The 19,216-nt window shown below is 35.1% G+C and overlaps 1 protein-coding gene across 6 annotated transcripts in view; it reads right to left on the bottom strand.

Annotated features, from left to right (window-relative positions):
- ptpn13 (protein tyrosine phosphatase non-receptor type 13) overlaps window positions 1–19,216 on the bottom strand; it is an 81,467-nt gene that overhangs the window by 29,995 nt on the left and 32,256 nt on the right. For 4 of the 6 annotated variants that reach the window (XM_058757978.1, XM_058757980.1, XM_058757981.1 and 1 more), the window contains exons 7-12: window positions 17,906–18,466; window positions 4,280–4,372; window positions 3,133–3,223; window positions 1,566–1,764; window positions 720–794; window positions 460–637 (exon numbers count right to left, since the gene is read on the bottom strand). In XM_058757978.1, coding sequence (XP_058613961.1) covers window positions 460–637; window positions 720–794; window positions 1,566–1,764; window positions 3,133–3,223; window positions 4,280–4,372; window positions 17,906–18,466 — 1,197 coding nt within the window. The remainder of the gene's footprint in view (window positions 1–459; window positions 638–719; window positions 795–1,565; window positions 1,765–3,132; window positions 3,224–4,279; window positions 4,373–17,905; window positions 18,467–19,216) is intronic. The other 2 variants (XM_058757979.1, XM_058757984.1) reach the window with 1 other exon arrangement.

Here is a 19,216-nt window from a genome sequence, read left to right as displayed (position 1 = left end):
CTGTGGACACAAACCACCCGTGTCCATTAGAGCCGTAACTAGAGGAGTCACGCAGGGGCAGCGCGTCAGGAAGAGAACAACAGAGTCATTTATTCTGTTGTATTTACACACTTCATGATCAAATAGCTCTGTTTACCTGAACAGGTACCCATAACATAAGCTGCAATAAATCATACTGTTGACATTTCAAGGAAAGTCTTCCTAAATGCCATTCAAAAGAGGAAATTAATATGAAGGAGTAATAAGATATTATTAAATTCTGCATGGAGCTTTCATTTAGACTTAAATAACAAAAAACACAAAACTGTGCAGTAAATTTAATTTCTCACAAACAAAACAAGACATATTTACTTTTTTGTATCAGACAGAGAGGTATACAAAATACTAATGGGGCAGAAAGGTAGGGACTGGATTTTTGCATGGTTTAATAGCAGTTTTAAAGGAAGATGGTTTATGCACCTTTAAGGTAGGCGAGACTGAAGAGATGGTGCTCGACCAGTCCAATGTGAGCTACGACCATGTCCAAAACATCCTTACAGACCGCCTTCACGTCGCAACACAGCTCCAACTTCTGCCCGTTCAGTAAGACCACCCCCACCTTCCTCTGACTCTCCTCCACCTTCCCACGCTTGTTCTGCTGAAACGCATGCAAAAATTATAAATGCATACATATACACAAATACGTAGCAGTATAAAGCAAAGCAGATTAGCTGTCTTACCATTATGGACGAAGGAACGGTTAAAACCACAGTTGGCTCGCTGCTCATCCTCACAAACTCAGGGCCAAACAAAGTCTACAAGTACAAAATACATTTTTAAAGGTCCCACAGAGTTAAACTTAGTTTTAGTAACAATTCAAAGTTATTCTGCTTTTTCATTCAGAAAACATATATATAGTTTACAATGTAACATCTCAAGTCAAACTGAATTATTTTATGTTTGCATCATTTACACTAACTTGCATAAATTAAATTCAATGTGAATTAAGTTGACTTACTTATTCAGCTTTGCATCATTCACGTTTAAACATGAAGTAACTATAAATTCAATTGAGCATGGATTACTTCATGCCAGTTGTAGTGTGAATAGTGCAAAACTAAAGTGAATTCAATGTGAATTCAGAAGGACTGGATTGTTATTTCATTCACTATGTAATGTGCATGAAGTGAATTAAATCTTAATTAAATGCACTTTAAGCATCTGAATTCAGTTAAACTGGATTACATTATTATTTGTCATGAACACAGTAGCTGGCATAAACTGAATTGAATCTGAATTTATTTTATCTTGATTCTTTTGCTTTACATCAATCATGCTAAAACCCGCATAAATAAGCATTCAGTTAAATGCAATTACTGCATAAAAGTTATAGTGTGAATGACACAAAGCTGAAGTCAATTCAATCTGAATTCAGATGATCTGGATTACATTTTCTTTGGAATATTAATAATGCAATACACAGTACATAACGTGAATTCAATCTGAACTCAGTTAAACTGGATTACTTTATCTTTTGTCATTAACACTATAACTTGTATAATGTGAATTCAGCTACACCGCATTACTTTTGATTTGCGTGGATGGAGGCCTGCTTCCAAAGGACTGTTGCGAAGGGGCTCCGCCAGGTCCATTATGGAGGCACGGGGGTCTTCGCCAGGATAGATGGAGGCTCTAGACAGCCGGGCCTGCAGCCTCTGTAACTCTTCCTGACGTTGGATCAGAAGTTCTGTGCCTGACAGCTCATCCTGACCCGCCTCAAAAAGTCTGGAAACGAGGCAAAACCAGGAAGGTATTTGTAAGTGTAGTAATTCCGTGCATTTTCACTACTTTGAAATCAATTATTTTTGTTCAAAAATAAAAACATTTGCACATTTCTAAATTCAGATCATAAAATGGAAAGATGAAAACTAATCCCTTAAAATTCAAAATAATAGGATTGAACAACTAACTCTGCTAGCAGAATGAGCGTGAAGCGTTGTATGTTACGTAAGCACTCTGGCATGCCACCCAATAGCAGAACCAGCTGGTTGCTGTGGGTGACCCATGGCGCAGCTCGTTGCCTTGGGCATCCTCAGGGAATCAATTACTGAACTCTGCCCCAAAACCTGCTCTACAAAACAGGAACACCTGGCAACCCTTGTCATGACTGCATCACTGCCAACCTCTACTGCAGGGAAGAGCAGTGTTGGGTAGTTCAGCTGGTTAACCAGCAGGGGGAGGAGTAGAATGACTGACTTAATGAGAAATACATTACATGGGAGTTTTTACAGTATTCACACTGACTTGTGGGGTTTGCCAGGGAAAATAAGAATAAAACGCAACAAAAGCTACTGGGAGATCACTGGAAAAGCTGTTAATGGCAGAGAACAAGGGAAAACAGTGGGATATCAAAGTGCAAAGTATCTTAACATAAACTTGGCCCTACGCTTATGACAGTAGTGATGACATAATTCAAATGCTCATTTTAAATCAACTTCACATACATTTATAAGCAGAACACTTTTTCCATAATCTAAATAACACACAGACGGACCTTAAAAGTTATATCCTAGCAAGGACAGCCCGGAGACCCAATGATTTTTATATTAAGACGCTAATATTTATAGCATACTTCCTTTAACTCCCACAGAAACCTGTTGACACTTTAATTGACATGCAAAGCATTATTTGGCTGATTTATGAGCCTTTTAAATCATGAGAACCACATGCGTTCAAAATAACATTTCACAATATTTGTGAAGATGTGTGAACTTTATTGCTTGAACACATTTTTAACTACCTACATTATACTACAGACACTATCTACAATACTACACACTTACCCAAACCTTACTTTTAAAAGCAAGAAAAACATATTTACACCACATGTCCCCATAGGGAAGTTTTGTGCGGTTTGTCTCATTTCTGAGGACAATTTGGTCCCCACAGTAAAACCACACACACAGCTGCAGTTCTTGTAACCAGAACTAAACTTGAACAGGATGAGAGGAAATGAACTCAGGAAGGGTTTAGATTATCATTAACTTGGGCTGGGGTCTACAAAAGAGCTCAAGAAGGGGTCGGTACAGACAGACAGGACGTGCATGATTGCTCAACACAAAGCAGGAAGCATCAGAGAAAAAGAGAGAATACCTGTGTCTCTGTGCACTGCTGAGCGAAACGGCGTCATGCTCTGACAGGCCGACCTGAGAGCTGTATCGCCTCAAATCTTCCGGCTTCTTAGCTGTTTGTGTACAGAAGACAGTTTTGAAACGAATGCATGTTAAGTATGTGTCGTTCACAGTAATATGCAAATAAAAAGCATTTTTTTATGTCCCCTATATGAACCGGAAGGTCATCAATGAGTGAATTCGAATGACATCCACCCACATTCATCTAAAGTGTTGAAAAGGCCACAATATTATGAGATGTGATGACTCACACTGCATTCATAAATGCTGTTACGGTCTCAGATTAACTTCATATTAAAAAAAAAAATTAATCATTTTTGTAGATTGTTTTTTTTAAATTAAACTCTAAAATGTATTGTATGTATAACACTGTTAAAAATTGACTAAAAAGTTTTTGTGGAGTAATATAACTTCCTACGAGAACTTAAAGCAGCAGAATTTAATAAAATATGTTTAAGAGATCATTTTGACTTGAGCAAAACATGATTCAGACAGTGCTAAGTATATTACTTACAAATTGTAATCCATTACTGATTACAAGCATAATGGAAATTGTAGTTTTGTAACAAAATCTGTTGTATTACACATATTAGGTAAGGTATTCTGAGTGCTTTTGATTACTTTTGACCTAACTTGTAAGAAAATGTTTTCCATTCTTTGTTATCAACCTCAAATAGTGCGTTAAACATTACATTACTCCAAGGTTTCCTAAAGTTGGGTTTGTGAGGTGATGAAAAGCTAATAATTAGTTAAATAATACAAGGTCAAATTAAACTAATTGTGTGGTCTTTCCATTTTCTGTGTACTTATGGTCACCTGACTAGTGGCTGGTGTGTGCTTTTCCATAAAACTGGTAGACTTTCCAAATGTACATAAGCAAAATGATTTGTTTTTTTTTGTTTTTAGAAACAATGTAATCAGGTCATCTGTAAGAAAAGTAACTGTAATCTGATTATGTGCACTTTAAAATTGAATATAACCTAAATCACAATTACCTAATTTTTGGAACCTGATTACATAATCCAGTAATCAGTTACTATCCAGCACTGAACCTAGAGATACTTTATGCACCTGTTCTATTAAAAAATGGATGAGGTCATTAGCACAACCTTGTCTGTAGTCGGGGTCTGATGATGTCACGGAGGGGCTTTCGCTGGACGAGCTGTAGTCGCTGTGGTACCTTCTGTGAGTATGCAGGGGATCTGAAAATGAATATTCGCACAAAACAACAGTCATAAAATGCAAATTCTTGTAAATTCCATTATGTAAGAATTCATATTCAGATATTTGAGTTAACCTGTTAAATTTTATTTTTTGAGAATATCAGAGACAGCCCTGCTCTCACCTTGTGCTTTATTATTAAAAAGAGAACAGATTGCTTTCTAAAACATTCATGTCACACTTACAGTTTTTTAAAACATGTCCATGGAACAAAACAAAAAAAAACTGATCCTCATATTCTCAGACATGGTCTGTTATTATCATAGTGAACACAGACACTGGAAACTGTGTTATAGATTATTTCCATCATTATGAGCACCGATGGGAGTTTAGAAATGTGCCAGGGGAGTTTCCAAATATTCTTACAGTATTTAATCATGTACGCTTTTGGTATGAACATGCATACAAATCATGTTCTTTAACACGTCACATTTTATGATCTCGAATGAAGGTATGTGCACAGCAGTGACTTTTAGGCCTTCGGGGGAATTAAAATAACATCAGCAAATCACACCTGAGTTAGCAAAATAACCTGGATGGCAGTTCTGGTTTAGAAGTGAGACTGGCCAACTGAGTGGAAAATACTGAAAGCTGTACAATACACAGAATGATCCAATCCAGTAAAGTACAGTGAGACTACAGTGGTACTATTAATACTCCACCGCAGCCCCTCAAAAACACTGAAGAATAGTATGAACACCATATGGAATCTTTCATCTGTCTGAGTGCTCAGTTTTCAAACAAGAAACCTTTACAATTGAAGACCCAAGACCCCAAACCTGATAAAACCACTTCAGGCTGACTCAATAAATGTTAACAAGACTCTGGATTTACAAGTGACAGAACTGAGGAATCTGTTTAATACTGAATAAAATAAATAAAATCACCAACATATGGTTATATTGTTACATTTTTTAACTTATGACTTAAGGTCTTTGAGTTTTATTTGAGTTAAAAATTACACATACACATATACACACATACACATATACACACATACAGAATTCTGTCAGAAAATTGTTCCAATTGCAAATGTTTTAGTATTCACGTGCTTATTGTTTTTGTTTGCACTGCAACAACACAAAAAAACAGAAGAAAAGTCAAATTTGATAAAATTTCAGACAGAACTCAAAAATGGACTGGACAAAATTATTGGCACCTTGTCAAAATTGTAAGAAATAATTGCTTTTCACGCATGTGATGCTCCTGTAATTTGTATTTAGACACACCTGTGGCAAGTAACAGGTGTGGGCAATATAGTAATCACACTTGCAACCAGTTAAAATGGAGAAAAGTTGACTCAACCTTTGTGTTGTGTGTCACACTGAGCATGGAGAAAAGAAAGAAGTGTAAAGAGTTGTCTGTGGATTTGAAAGAAAAAATTGTGGAAAAACATGAACAATCTCAAGGCTACAAGTCCATCTCCAGAGATCTTAATGTTCCTGTGTCCACTGTGCGCAATATCATCAAGAGGTTTACAGCCCATGGCACTGTAGCTAACCTCCCTGGACGTGGACGGAAGAGCAAAATTAATGACAAATTACAACGAAGGATTGTTCGAATGGTGGATAAAGAACCCCGATTAACTTCCAAACAAATTCAAGCTGATCTGCAGATACAGGGTACAACAGTGTCAGCTCGCACTATCCGTCACCATCTGAATGATGGTAGGAGACCCAGGAGGACACCACTGCTGACACAAAGGCATAAAAAAGCAAGACTGGAGTTTGCCAAAACTTATGTGACAAAACCACAATCCTTCTGGGAGAACGTACTGTGGACAGATGAGACAAAAGTAGAGCTTTTTGGTAAAGGACATCATGGCATTGTTTACAGAAAAAGAAATGAGGTCTTCAAAGAAAAGAACACAGTCCCTACAGTCAAACATGGTGGAGGTTCAAAGATGTTTTGGGGTTGCTTTGCTGCTTCTGGCGCTGGATGCCTTGACTGTGTGAACGGTGTCATGAAATCTGATGATTACCAAAGAACGTAGTGGCCAGCGTCAGAAAGCTGTGTCTCCACCAGAGGTCATGGGTCTTCCAGCAGGACAATGACCCGAAACACACTTCAAAAAGCACTCAGAAATGGTTACAAACAAAGCACTGGAGAGTTCTGAAATGGCCAGCAATGAGTCCAGATCTGAATCCCATAGAACACCTATGGAGAGATCTCAAACAGCAGTTGGGAGAAGACATCCTTCAAATCTGAATGACCTGGAGCAGTTTGCAAAAGAAGAGTGGTCCAAAAGAGAGGTGTAAGAATCTCATTCACGGTTACACTTTTCCAAATGGGGTGCTACCAAATATTAAGTTGAGGGTGCCAATAATTTTGTCCAGTGCATTTTTTGGGTTCTGTGTGGAATTGTATCAGATTTGACTTTTCTTCTCTGTTTTTTTGTGTTGTTCCAATGCAAACAAAAAATAAATAAACATGAGTACCAAAACATTTGCAACTGCAACAATTTATATATATATATATATATATATATATATATATATATATATATATATATATATATATATATATATATATATATATATATATATATATAAATATGGCTTTCATTGCTATTAATTTTTAAATTGTTTCTTAAATTAGCTTGACCGATTTAATTTTGTGTGTTAGGTTGGTCTAACATTTTCCCTTTAAGAAAAACTATAGTCCCTGTCTGTTTGTTCTCAGTCAAATTATTCCTAAATTTGCATTTCCAGACCAGACTCAGATAGGAAACTCTGAATCACTGACTCAGCTTTACTTAGTGATGTAATGCGCGCACGCACACACACACACACGCACGCACACACACAACCTAAAACTTCCACTGAAGCTTGACAGCATCTCCTGTGTGTGGTGTCACTTCTGTGCACTATTTGACAAGTCTGTCAGGACCAGAAAATCGAGTCCATGCACTTCAATTACTCAATGCTGCATATTTAGCATTACCAGAATTCCTGAAGGATTTCTCAAGCCAGGAGTTTCGGAAAGTCAGAGTTCAAAATTCACAAGAACAATGAAGCTTTCGGTCTCATGCTCGACTGACTGCTCTCCTCAGTAAACAATTAGTTCAACCTCGAGTGAAACTTCTAAACAATGACAATTATGTAAAGCAATCAACCAGTTTCACGTAAACACACTGGTGCAAATGCAACCACACGTCTTTCTCCGAAACCACCTTGAAATGTTGAAAGATGCGTAAACAGTTGGATAAATTCAGTGAACCAGCCAGTTCAATGACTTAAACGAAACCACGTGTTCATGGAGGAAATATAGATGAATAAACAGCATTCTTGACCCGCACCATCATTTTGTTTTTGCAATAGGTGAGGATTCAAAAATTTTTAAAATCTTCAGAAATTTAAATAAATAAATGTAGTTAATATACATTTCTATTCTTTGAATGAATCAATGAAACTCTACATTCATTATGTATGCAAGCAAGTAATTCCAGTGGACAATTTTCATTACACTAAGACAGCAATTTTTATATCATTATTATTTTTTTGAGACCTGAAGTGCATCACTTTGAGGTATGGATAGGGTGACCAGACGTCCCGTTTTTTTTCCTGGGACAGTCCCGTATTTCAGCTCTATTTGTAGTGTCCCAACGTATTTTGAAAAAAAAAATGAAAAAAAATCATGTTTTGTCTTGTATTTCAAAATTTCTTTACGACTGGGTGATCAGAGCGAGTAATAGAAGTGTTCTGTCACACGAGAACAGCCTAATCACAGGTAACTAAGATTCTCGTAGAACGAAATTACCATTCAATCACAACTCGTTATCGATTAACTTGCAGTTAGTGAAGGCGGGATAGATAGGTGGCATCACGCTGAATGACACACACAACAGTTAGCGCTCTCGGCTGTTCACCCGTGCCATCCCAGTTCTCCTTGCGCCTGAATTGTCAAATACACACACAGCTGTCAAAATGTCCATCGTGTGGAGTATCTCACATAAATACATTCGGTTATGGCTTAAGTTATAAGTTAATTTATTATATTCATTCGGTCTTAAAGGGACAGCAGCCTAATTAAATACTCTATCTCAATGTTAATCAAACAACAAAAGATTAAATGTAGGTTAAATAAATGTATACATGTTAAACCTACTGTATTAGAAAAATAAGTTGATTTAATATTTAATTTGTATCTATTGTATTTTTCTTATGGTTTGTAATTTGCTTTATTTTTATATAAAAATAACAATGTGTGTGTAATATATAATATAAATAATGGCAGGGGAAACACTGTGTTCTCTTACAGGAGGACCTGGCACCCCTTGGAAGAGGTGTTAAAAACCACTGTACAAACACAAACCAAGACACACACTAAACTAAACAAAAACAGACACGCACATACATTTTACCTTAACTACAATGGAAAACGCTGCCCACGCGGCGCAGTTATCAGTGCCTGGTGGGAGTTTGGCGGGTTGTGAAGTGAGCCACTGGCACATAAACACCCAGCGTATCATCAGAGCGGCCCATGACTACATCCACCGCTCTGGAGGTATGAGAGTACGTCTGCTAAAAGCCTCTGAAGGCAAGTTCGGAGCTGTCGCATTAACTCCCTCGAGTGTGCACTTTATCTCGGCTCGTAATTTATTTTACAACTCTTTTTGTAGAAAGAAAATCTGTGAAATGGACAGAAAAATGAGAAGTGCATTAGGAAGCAGGACCGTATGTTCTGCCACAGGCTGCATGCATCACGTCCTGTCATACAAATCAATTTTCTGCTGCGTTTCATGCCACTTTGCAGATGTGAGATCATTCCAGAGAAAATGCCTCTGGATCGACGCCAACCACAAGCTGAACGATAGTGATGAACGAGGTCTGCAAAACTAATGTGTTATCATTTTGTTGATGGCTCGTCATAGAGCTCTATGCAGTTTCATATGCTCCTGGACCATAAGTGTGAGTCATATTTATCTGGAATGCCTAATTTATGAAAAATTCTGTGTAAATTGTTTGCAAAATGATTAATTAAAATGTGACAACATATGCAAGAACAGTGTTAAAAACAATTTACATGGAAATTTGTTCTGCTCAAGTTTCTCGAATGGGCTAATGTTGTGTAATTTGGTATCTGTTCAGCCAAAAAATATGAAAATATGCATTTATGAATAATATCCAGTATTCAAAAAGCTACAAAAAAAGATCACATTGATTAATTGTGACCCAAGACCAATATATAGTGTATATATACACATATATATAATAATTATTATTATTATTATTTTGTTCCATTCAGTGGTCAAAAAAAGTACAGAAAAGGCTGTATAAACTATTAAACCTTCCATTTTATGGTTGACATTAAAATAAACAAATAAAACAAAATAGGGGACAGGTAAATAAACCATTCAATAAATAAATAAATAAACAAGCAAATAAACGAATAAATCCAAAAACCAATATAGAACAGATATTGCGCATCACTGTCAATTTTTGAAAAATATAATGCAAAATTAAATATCCAATCACCAATATAAAAAATAAATAACCAATATAACAGATATATATTGTGCATTGTGGTAGTGTCAACCGTGATAAAGGTCCATAATTCTCGAAAGTGGACAAAGAACACTGTCCACTTTCATTGGACAACACTGGACAAACATCTGCAAATGAAGGGCAGAACAGATGGTATCCCAATGGATGCTGGCTCCCAACTGTTGGATCTGCCTGCAGCGGATGGCCTGTGATGACCTCAGATCTTGTAAGTCGGTCATCATTAGCTCAGAGGATCGGTACGTGCAGGTGGACAGGTCACACACTCATCAACGCCACCGCAGCATCTTCTGCCAAATCGCTTTTCAGGCAGGAAAACACCCACATTTAGGCTTATTCCATTGTTTTCTCTTTTCCCTACTCTCACTTTTCCCAATCCTGCTTGCTGTTCATCACTTCCTCATGTTCCTTGCCTGTTTCCAGTTCCTTTTTTTTTTCTCCTCTGATCTTGATGTTCTAGAGGCCCGGAGCAGTTTGGACTCATATACTGGTGATTATTGCCACCGAAAGCCTTACATGCAAAAGGATTTCAACTTAAAAAGACATAAAAACAAAGGAAGAGAAGAGGAACAAGGGATTAATGGGGTGATTACAGCCTGATGAGGACAAAAAGCACAAAAGGGTTTCAGGAGTGAGGCGGTTTTCATTAGAGCTCATTACAGTCGCTTTGTTTCGCGCTGATTTTAAGGAGGAAGGTCAGAGTTTTACAAGCAAAATGGAAAGAAAAAGCAAAAAACAAAAAAAAAAAAAACTTTCATTCTGTCAAGTCAGAGTTCTGACTTGCATATCCTCGTGTTTTTACTGTATTTTTTAAGATCAAACGTAAAGACAAGAAAGCCTCAAGGCAAGTGGTTTTTTACCACAACCTACACCGAGTTGCTCTTTATAAATATATTACAAAAGTTGCTGGTAGCCATTGACTTTCTATAGTATTTTTTTACAATGGCTACCAGCAACTATTTGGCTACCAGCAACTATTTGGTTACCAACATTCTTCATATGATCTTCTTTTGTGTTTATCAGAAGAAAAACCCAAGCGGCGAGTAAATAATTTAAATTTTTGGGTAAACTACCCCTTTAATTTTGAACAGTACATCTATTGCTCTATTAATTGAATGAATAAATTATTTATAGAATGTTCAGTTTAAAGTTTATCACATCTTACATTATCTCTACAATTTAAATTTGAAGCCATATTTCTGTAAGTGTCTCTCACATTAACTGCTTATGAATTAAATCAGTCTCTCTCAACTGATATGTCCAGAATGACACATACAGTACACTGATAAACTGTTGTTCACGTAGGTGAGCAGAACTCTCTCAATCAGATCTCTGGAGAAAGTTCAACTCGATCCTCTCTGTGAAACTACAAGCAGATAAGATCGTGACAGGTCACAAAGCAGATGTCTTATCACAGAAGAAATGCTCTATACCAGAAAGAGCTGTGGAATGAAGAAGTGGTGGAGTTTTACGTGTGATCTGGGAAGTGTCTCCACAGCTCAGAGTTTCCCGATGCTCTGGTTGAGTGTGGGAGAAGTTTTTGAAAAGCTTTTAAATCCAAATGATCTTTGACCTGCAGGGTGAGAGATCTCCCATAAAGTGTAATCCATGCAGATGGACTGAGCTTTAACTTGAAACAATCTCTTTCCGCTCTCATCCCTTCCTCTTTTTATCAAGATATGTAGTGACAATCTGACCCTGCCTGCTCAAGAATCCTGATCAAAAGATCTTAAGTAATTCAACTCACAAATGTCCCCTATAAAACACAACAGAGCAGACCAAACACACAAGTAATGAACAGCTTCTGGTGGCAAAAGCACATGGCTTCAATTACTGTCTCCAAAATGACCAATGCACCTTGACTTTAAAATAGATGTGTTTAGTGAAGAGTTTCCCTAATGAGGGATCATAAACACCAAGACGGAAGCACAAACCTGACTCAAATAAAATCAAATAAGAATGCATAATTCAAATAATAAAAAATGAATTATCCATGAAATTCAGTATCAGAGTTAGCATCGCTTTTGTTATTCTATAGATGAGTGAATTTTATTAAAACATGTCAGTCCCATTTAACTTTAAATTAAAAAAAATAACAATATTACATAATTAAGGTTAAAATACAATATACAATCAAATAAAATATGGAAATTTGCACCATGATTCTAATTAAAACATGCCAGTCATATTTAACTTTAAATTTAAAAAGAACAATATTACATAATTAAGATTTTTGCTAGGTGCCAAAAAAATCTGAAAATTAAATAAAATAAATGTGGAAATTTGCCCCATAATTCTAATTAAAACATGTCAGTCATATTTATCGTAAAATAAAAATGAACAATATTATACAATTTAGGTTTTTGCTACAAAAACAAAATGGAAATGTTTTTTAAAAATATTCAATGCAAATTTTGTTCAGATTTGTATTGAGAGACAAAAATTACAAAAAAAAAAAAAGAAAGGAATGCAAACGATAAGTAAAGTAAAATCGGGATAAGATCAAGTGTGAATGAGAATCTTGTTTGGATTCATAATTCAGATAAACAACCTTTAAAAGCAAACAAACAAAAAAATATAAAATCTTAATCAGGTTATGCATCATGAATAAATGAGAATCTTGAGAGAAAAAAAAAAAAACTAGATTCTTGAGATTCTTTGGATTTTACTGCATTACAAAGATGACAACTTCATATCAAACATGACATTCAAGAAGACAAAAACGACAAAAAGAATGCAAAGCACAGCATTGGATGATTGATTTCACACTACGGACCACAAGAAAGCAAGCGATAAAGTTGCAAACTACAGAAATGAGGAGCACAACATACAAAACAGGCCCCAAACAGCACATTTTTTGTGGCTCAACAAATGATCAGTGCCCCACTGCATTCATTCACAGCAAATGAAGGCACTAAAACAATCGAAATATACGCTCTTTGTGGACTCTCCTCTAATGGGGCTGAACATTCCTTCTCTTCAGGATAACGCGGCCCATTATTGTCAGGAAAATGAGTCTGGCTCATGTTTACACAAGTGGACGGACAGACGGCTCAATCCACACAATCTTGTTTTCCCTCACAAAAGCAATACGATGGCACAGATTCATCTTACACTCCACTTTAGAGAACATATAATTGAAAACAGGATTTTCCCTGCTTTTTCGTAGTTAAAGAGTTCAGTATAATTGAGTATAAGCTACAAAAATCTAAAAATGTCACTGTTATTACATCATAACCATGAGTACCTTTACACATGATGTATGTTAAATGGTGTAATTAATAAACAAAACACAGAAGTTAGCCAACCTGGGGGCTGTTTCATAAAACAAGTTTACCAAATAAGCCAGGCTTATTTCAGATAGTCTGACTTATTTTGAACCAAATCAAATGACAATAAGTCAGACTAACTGAAATAAACTTGGCTTATTTGGTAAACTTGTTTTATGAAACAGCCCCCAGGTCATTTACATAAGTCTTAAAAGGTACAGTAGAAAAAGGTCATTTAATTCTAAAAATCTTACAGAAGAAAGCACTTGTGAAAAACTGTTTAAATTTAAATTTTAGGCATTAAAAAAAATCCTTGACTAACATTTCAAGTGGAAAAAATGTTACTAAAAAGTGTAGCATATTGTCCCTTTAAAAAAACGACAGCGTCAAGACAGAAAAGCTTAATGGATCCATGAGCCAGAGTAAAGCCGCATGGACTGGGAAGAGAATGTCTTTGGTTCCGAGCTCGACCGTGGTAAAAATAGCAGCCAAACAGCTTGCGGCTCAGTTCAGGGCCAGGTCGGATAAAAAAGCCTGAGGTTTATTATTATGAAGCAAAGCTTCACTCCATCGAGAAAATGTCCAGATGGAGGCCAGGCGAAGGATATGTACATGAATGTGGCACATATGAAGAATTCAGCGTCTCTTATGGAGACTGCAAGGCAGCAATATGACAAGAAGGAAGAGAGACATTATATGGGAGCATAAATTACAATTTTTTGTCACACTGTATTGAACACAGGTTTACAGTCAAACAAACTGAGATAAAAACAAATATCCAGGCCTGAAATGTTCAGACAGTTCATTTAAATGAAAAAAGCAATTCACTCATATTTATCAATACACAAATAATTATAATATCATGATTAATTTTACTACTAATTTAGCAATTTTACTAAATACAGTATTGAGTTCAATAAATAAAATATTTAGTTAAAATACAAAATTTTATTAAAACAAAATCTAAAATCTTTATTAAAAGCAATTAAAATATTTTTAAAAAATACACACATACATACATACATATATATACATATATACATATATAGAATGTTTTATATTATACATTTTAGAATGTTTTATTAAAATAAAATATTTTGTTAATTAAAACAATTATTAAAATCCAAATTATTTAATTAGTATTAAACATTTTACTACTAAATTAGTAATTTTTCTATATACTACATTGTTCAATAAATACAATTTTTAGTTAAAATACAAATCTTTTCATTTAAAATTTGATTTTTTATAATGTCTTGTATTAAAAAATAAATTTAAAATAATTATAATTGTTATATAGATAATTCTCAAAATTATTTTTATTTAAATAAAATCTGTCTTTAATTAAAATAATATAATTATTAAAATATTTTTTTAAATATAGTCTTATATTAAAATAAAATACAATTAAATATAATAAAATAACAAAATAAGATAAGATAAAATAAGTTAAAATAAAATAAAAAAAGCTTTGCATTTCAGTCATCCCCAAAGTTTCATAGTCAGCTACTTTTTATTAGTTATTTGCAGTGAATATTTTCAAAAGTGTAGCTTGACTGATGTTTAACTACTTTAAATGAGTTTCCCCAACACTGGGGAGCAGTAGAAAGTTTTGAATGAAAAGCTAGCAGAAAAAGGCGAGAGAGACCCAGAGAGAGTGAACGACTGAAAGAGAGAGAGAGTAAAAAGCTTGCATAAGTATGTGAGCTTTGAAGGCCTAGAATTATCCATCTCTCTAATTAGTTCCAGGAATCTGGAGCCCTCAGCCAGTCTGAGTCATAAAGAACCTGGCAACACGCCGCACGCGCAAAAGCCACGCAAAACCCATTCATAACCCTGCGTTCACTCCCACCACACACAGACGCCTCAGCTCTGCGTGCCGTGAGATGCGTGACTGTTACTGCATCAGAAGAGCCAGAAGTTCATTTGAAACGCACACAATTAGGGCTGCACGATATATTGCATGCGAATGCCATGCACATCTCAATCGATGACAATCGCATGCAATATATCGTGCAGCCCTACACACAATTCATGGTTACTACTGTATCTTCTGATGGTAACTGCTTTTTAGCTGAGTCACAATCAGTAGCTTTTATACATACACTGTGGTTTTAATCACTGTTAACCAGCCTGGTTAAATCTGTCACATCAACTTAGATTTAGCATTTGGCTTGAAGCCTGTAGAATTAAACACTTACTGCCACATGACCTGGTACAATCAGTTTCTGTAACTTCTCGTGACGTCACCACTACGCCATGTTAACTTACAGGCCGTTGAGCAACACAGGGTTAAATGTTGTGCTGCAACATTTTGATTACAAACACCAATCACAATTACATCAGCACACTGAGCATCTGATTCATACTGTACACACACAAAAAAGAAATGGCTCAAATCATCAGTTCCATTCTGACAACTAGCTTTGCACAACTCACAACAAACAAAGTCTTGTTGATAGAGTGAGCCTGAGGAACAACTAATCCTGGATTTGGATTTTATGATCACAAAACCTCTAAAACGTTTCTGCTAATTTACAGAACCACAGACATTGTTTGTATTTTCCTCAATGCGATTTTTACACATTTAAGTGATTCTCACAAAGCCTGACAAGAAATGACTGGGTCATATTTAACCAAAAATAAAAATAAATATATATAAATATTTATTTATTTATATTTATATATTTATATATATATATATATATATATATATATATATATATATATATATATATATATATATATATATATATATATATATATATATATATATATATATATATATATATATATATATATATATATATATATATATATATATATATATATATATATATATTTTGCATACATAAAATAAAGCCTACATATACACTACTGATCGATACCTTTTAATGCTTTGTAAGAAGTCTTTTACACTGCCAAAGCCTGCCATTATTAGATCAAAAATACAGTAATACTGTAAAATACAATAATATAAACTTTTGTCTATTTTTATACATTTTAAAATGTACAATCCTTCAGAAACCATTCTGTTTATTTTCTGCTCAGAAACATTTCTTCTTAAAATCAATGTTGGAAACAGCTGTTCTGCTTAATATTTTCGTGGAAACCTTAATATATTTTTGTCAAAAAGTATTAATTTCTTTAAAAAAAAAAAAAACATACTGACTTGAGTTTTGAACAGTAGTTTATGCGGAAAGAAAAAAATAACTATATTTTATTTATATTTTCAGACATTTTATGTCCTAATTCTCTCTATTTTTATTTGTTCAAGAACTTTACTTTTACTATTTTACTTTTAATTATTTTTTATTAGGATTCTCATTATGTAAAACAGAAATTATTTCATACAATTATTTTAATGCCTAAAATCAGCAGTTAAGTAGTACAAAAATATTACCATTGGGGATGTAACGATTAACCGCGAGCCGGTTGAAAATCGATTCAAATGTGTGACAATTCAAATCGGTTGAGATGCGAAACAAATTGCGATTCAATTAGGGTAGTTTATATGAATGCATGTCTGAGGGGAACTTACTGTCTTTAGAAAAGTTTAGATGGTATTTTTCTTCGCATCTTGCCTCTGTATAATGCATATTAAAGTTCATAAGTGCAGCGCTGCTTTGTTTACAGCGGAAACCAAGGAAACGCTTAAAGCGCCACCTGCTGGCAGAGAGTCAATCTGCGTCTCATTCAGCTCGTCTGCTGTTTCTATGTATAATTTCACAAAACTGAAGTCATACCATTCTGTTTTTGCTTCAAATTTCGAAATTATACAGTCTAATTTAGGTTAAAAACTGCTCCTGCTGCATGTATGCAGCATCTTTGTTTGGATCATGATTAAAATGCAGTGGTTGCCTCTAATTTTAAATGGAAAGAGCACAGACGAAGCCTTATTTAGTTTTTATGAAGAGATTTCTTTTATTTATGTTACTTATTTATTTGATTTGGGGCTTGTTTTAAAATTTCAGTTTAGTTGTTATTTACATTTACATTATATTTACATTTTGTTATTTAGCAGACGCTTTTATCCAAAGTGACTTACAAATGAGGACAATAGAAGCAATCAAAACCAACAAAAGAGCGATAATATGCAAGTGCTATATTAGTATATTATTATAGTGTTATATTTCAATTTCACAAAGAAACGTGCAGCATTTTGTCCAAGCAATAATAAAAGAACATATTTAATTTATAATTTGTCTTAAATCTCATTTTCTTAAAAAAAATCATGAATCGTGAATCGAATCGTGAAATCAAAATCGCAAATCGAATCGTGAGTTGAGTGAATCGTTACATCCCTAATTACCATGTATATACTGTATATGTATGTATAAATAAAACTGAAATAATTTCAAAAGTATTTCCTAACATTAAGTCAATGATAATTGGAGGAAAACATATATCATGACAATAATGTCACAATTCGAAATATATTATATATTGGCTTAATTTTGTTTATGCAAAAGGTTTTTTTTTTGTAAAACATGACTGGAACATTTTACTGACAGATTTCTTGAGATTCACCCACTGTTTATTATTGTAGAACCAACTATTTCAAATAAACTCACCCCAAACAGTGGACATTTTACATTCCTGAAAACAGACAGTTCTTGGCCATAATAATCTACGAGGTGCAGACTTCAGCGATTGTAAGAAAATCAGGTTATATAAGACTGCACCACCTCAGCCTCACTATAAATGAAAACACAAGTAACTCAGTATCAGTAGTACTCACCATCCATGGCCTGTTTGAGCGCTTGCAGTTTCTTGTGCTTCTCTCTGATGCGGTCGTAAGCACTGTTGAACGCCGAGCCGACGGACTGACTCGAATGGTGATCGGCCTTTCTGACATCTAGGCTGCCAAAGTCTGCATACCGGGAGTCCCTGGACTTGGAAGACGACTTGTGTCGACCGGCCGAGCGGGTGCTCAGGGCACTGCTGCCCCTGCGGGCGTCTTCCAGGGCCCCGAAGCGGAGCATATCCGGGTCGAGGCAGGCCAGGTCTGCTGAGGAGGCCCAGCTTTTGTTTCTCTGATGGGGGTGTGAATGCTGGTTCACCTCCAGGGGCCGGCCACGCTGTTGCAGCTGTTGTTGTTGGCGTTGGTGGTAGAGTTCGGCAGAGGATTCGGACCCAGCGTGGTACTCTGAAGGGGGGTACGGGCTGAGACCCTCGTCTGCTCTGACAAGGTCCTGGATGGGAAGAGAGCCCATAGAGCGACTGAGTCCGCGGTTTAGGTTGGCCTGCTCCTGGGTTCGGGCTCTGTAACGCTCCAGTACACGATGGGCGGCACTACGGCCTAATTGGAAGAGAAAAACAACACAAAAAAGGGTTAAATATCAAGAACTTGCAAAAGTCTTAAGATGCATAATCCTTCAGAAATCATTTTAATATGCTAATTTGCTGATCATTTCTTACTAACATCAATGTTGAACTCAGATGTGCTGCTTAATATTTTTGTGAAACCATAATTTTTTTTTTTTTTTTCATAAAAATGTTTTAAAAATGTAAATCTTTTGTAACATTATAAATGTCTTTACTGTCACTTTTGATCAATTTAATGCATTCTTTCAAACAGTAAATGTAGGGAGGAAAAAAAAAATTGTTACAATGTTTAAGCATACTTTTTACCCTTAGGTGTTCAAGAATTTCACTTCTATTTCCATTACCTTTATGATTCTCATTATGTAAAACAGTAATGATGTTATACACTTATTTCTATACCTAAAATCAGCTTAAAATAGTAAAAAAAATATCAAAAATATATTTAAAAAAAAAAATGTAACAAACATTTAAAAATAATCATTATGGTAATGACAAAAAAATGTGCTCAATTGATAAATGTCAACTGGCTTTATTTTGTTTATGCAAAATACATATTTTTGTGAAACATGACTAGAACATTTTTATTTGACCCGTTTTGTGAGATTCTCCCACCATTTTTTATTGTGGGTTATTAGTCATTTTGCATGTCTGGGTGGTTCTTGGCCATAGTAATCTGCAATGTCCAGGCTTGTGACAGTGAAAAGTCTGGCTATATAGGACTACA

Source organism: Onychostoma macrolepis, chromosome 21 (assembly GCF_012432095.1).
Source record: "Onychostoma macrolepis isolate SWU-2019 chromosome 21, ASM1243209v1, whole genome shotgun sequence".
In the NCBI taxonomy this organism is placed as follows: domain Eukaryota; kingdom Metazoa; phylum Chordata; class Actinopteri; order Cypriniformes; family Cyprinidae; genus Onychostoma; species Onychostoma macrolepis.
Note: the sequence above shows the minus strand (reverse complement) of the source record. Positions and strands in the feature narration are given on the sequence as shown.